This window comes from Anneissia japonica, unplaced genomic scaffold (genome assembly GCF_011630105.1).
Source record: "Anneissia japonica isolate Jap-2015-1 unplaced genomic scaffold, ASM1163010v1 scaffold284828_len130523_cov99, whole genome shotgun sequence".
In the NCBI taxonomy this organism is placed as follows: domain Eukaryota; kingdom Metazoa; phylum Echinodermata; class Crinoidea; order Comatulida; family Comatulidae; genus Anneissia; species Anneissia japonica.
The window spans coordinates 6041-8965 of NW_022722598.1; the positions used below are offsets into that span (position 1 = coordinate 6041).

General features: G+C 35.5%; 1 protein-coding gene across 3 annotated transcripts in view; it reads right to left on the reverse strand.

The window, feature by feature from the left end:
* The window catches only part of LOC117111967 (serine/threonine-protein kinase TBK1-like), a 75228-nt gene that overhangs the window by 1153 nt on the left and 71150 nt on the right, over positions 1-2925 (reverse strand). For all 3 annotated transcript variants that reach the window (XM_033255021.1, XM_033255020.1, XM_033255022.1), the window contains exons 13-15: positions 2693-2794; positions 1625-1721; positions 1017-1216 (exon numbers count right to left, since the gene is read on the reverse strand). In XM_033255021.1, coding sequence (XP_033110912.1) covers positions 1017-1216; positions 1625-1721; positions 2693-2794 — 399 coding nt within the window. The remainder of the gene's footprint in view (positions 1-1016; positions 1217-1624; positions 1722-2692; positions 2795-2925) is intronic.

Sequence of the window (2925 nt, forward strand, 5' to 3'; positions counted from 1 at the left end):
ATGTGTATAAGAGACAGATATGTTTCAAAATCACTTTGAAATGTGGGACCGTCGGTTGGTAAATATGCTTGGATGGCACGCAAAAATTTGGCTCTTACCCTAGCCATTCAAATATATTCTATGAACAATTTCGGCCTCTATTGCAATATAGACCCCTATGTTAGTATATTCATGGAGGAAATTTCCACCTTGGTATATTCAGTCCATGTCAAAGGACTGAATAGTGATGCAATGTTGTATCATAAGGGCGAGCCCTCGTGTTGTCATGAGACAGTCATACAACCGTCTCAGCTCCCTGTGAGCTTGTCTATTGACTCAACGCATCATCATTCAAAACGATACATTGTGCACATGTTGCGACGTTGCATTCTTCAGGCAATGGCCATCAGGTGCAGTAAACGCTCAGTTTAACAATTAGGCATGTTGGGTAATAATGCAACGCTTCTTCAAATTAAAAGTTGTCATTAATAAGTATGTAGTGCTTATATCAAAAGTGGCGATTAGTCATTTAAGGTTTTTATTTTTATCAAATAAAGAGTACTTTACCATATAGGAGAAAAAAAAAAGTCTGGTGTTTTTTAAAAAATTAACTCTAAACAAGACCTAAACTAAAACTATACCTTGATTTTTTTCATATATTTATTTTTTTAATTTGTTTTACTGTATTTTCTTAATGAGAAGATTTCTTATTAACACATATTTTGAACTTATTATTTGAACTTACTTCTTTTGCAATAATCAGCACATTTTATTTATATCAACGTTAAGTAGAAATGTCTGTATTTAATGTTTTGTTATTACTTTCTGATGACTATTTTTATTTGTAGTGTATTGTCCTTAACCCGCCTAACTCTCAATATGAGGGTTATTCGTGGAGCCAAGCGATCACACTCCAATTGAAACCCAATACTGGCTGGGTTTGAACTGGGGTCTTCACTATAAAAAGCAGGAACAATACCTCTCAGCCAACCGCTCAGCAAACAAAGGAGACATAGTTAATTTAAAATGATACTCACTCAATAAACTGGTCTTTAGTAACAAGCGCATATTTTTTCCTTTTGATTCTTTCCTGACTGGTTTGGGTGAAAGTCGGGCTCATGATTGACCTGGCTTGACCAGGCTCCTTGCCTTTTAAATAAAGGGCATCCTTCTTCTGAAAAGCTCTCCTCAGCACTTGTTTGACATCAGTACTTATTTTATCATGCTGGCGTTTGAGCTAAAAGTATACACACATAATTGAGATTTACAAAAATAATTATGTCATAGAATAATTATTATATCAACACTTTACTGCATCTTTACTAGCACCTAGCAAAACCTTCCGTAATAAACATAGGTTAGTCTGCAACGTACTACCACAGTGTTTTTATTTTGTTGATTATGTAACACTGGGAAAATTCAGTCCTATCACAATTTAGCTTGTATTAAAAGTACTTTTCTTTTATAGATTACCACCACACATTTATATTTATCATTGCAACTATCAATAATTTATAATTTTCACGATGGTCATTTCATCATGAAAATCGCAAAAATGTGCACGAAAATATAGGGTTTTACATTAAGCTTTCATCATCAACGACACTCTGTCTACCACCATTAATTTATACCAACCACTACCAACCTTATCAAGACGCTCTCTGAAAGCAAAAAATATTTTAATTGTGTTTTCAGTATTCTGCAGTAAGATCATGATTGATTGGTACTCAAAGAAGGCTCTCCTGTAAGAAAAAAAAATAGTCAAGGCATAAACTAGACATGCAGTGATAACTTCAAATGCAATAACAGTGCCCACATTTGGAATGAATGCTGCAGTACCAATCACAAACAGTGCATTTTGTAGAAAGTGATACACACAGGAAAAATGCAGGTGGTAAAGCAGCCCATTCTGCCTGCAGTTAATATTATTCTTGATTTATTGTTTGAGTGCTTTACTATACAGAGAGCAGGGACCTTGGCTAACTGCTTTGTGCTTACTACGTTAATTAATATCTTAGTTATTACTGTACGGTTAAACACGAAAACAGGCCATGAGGGCACCACAGCCCGCATCACTGGCAAAAACAATGTCAAGTGTTCCCTAAAGGCAGTTAAGCTTGCCATACATCTTTGGTAAGTTGACTCAGGAGAATGTTAAGCAGGTACATTAAAATTAAACCAATATGGCACAGTTTTTGACATAGCCATTCAGTAAGCTTAACCCCCACCCCACAAAAACAAAAAAAAAAAACTTGCCAGGAAAGATAAGGTTCAATGCAAACAGCTCGACTCAGTTAAATCTTTCCGAGAACATGCTATTACTGCTGACATTTACTTAGAATGTATCCATGATTTAATTGACCAAGTGTAAAATCCCATTTAACTACCGGCTCAGTAAAACCTACTCCATAATTAAACACTAGTGTGAACAGTGGTACAATTTCCCATTAATGTAATGTGAACACAGTATTACATAATTTAATATATACAATCTTTTATCCAGTTAAGAGATTGTATTGAAAGTAGTACAGGTCTCCCTCCAATTAAAGACTCCTTTTATGTGGTCCCATACAGTATTACCAAATGCCTTTTATCTTTATTATTCTAATTAGACACCAAAACTGCTACAGGCCATCGTAACCCCTGTCCCAAAAGTGGTCTTTAATTGGAGGGAGACCTATAATACAGCAAAAATATAAGAGGATTATCTTACGTCCACCAGCTGCCGAGTCTGTTGTGTTGCTCTCTCCACTTTAATTCACAATGATCATTGAGTAAGCTCATTCCCTGCGTGCACTGCACACTCAATTTCTGCCTACGGGACACAAGACAAAGTTAACATACAAGATCGAGATGAGGTTTTCTGATGACTCTAACCGAGCAAAGTTATTCTTCTAGCCCAGTAAAGTACAAACTAAACAAGATTTGTTTAACCAAGTTTGAATA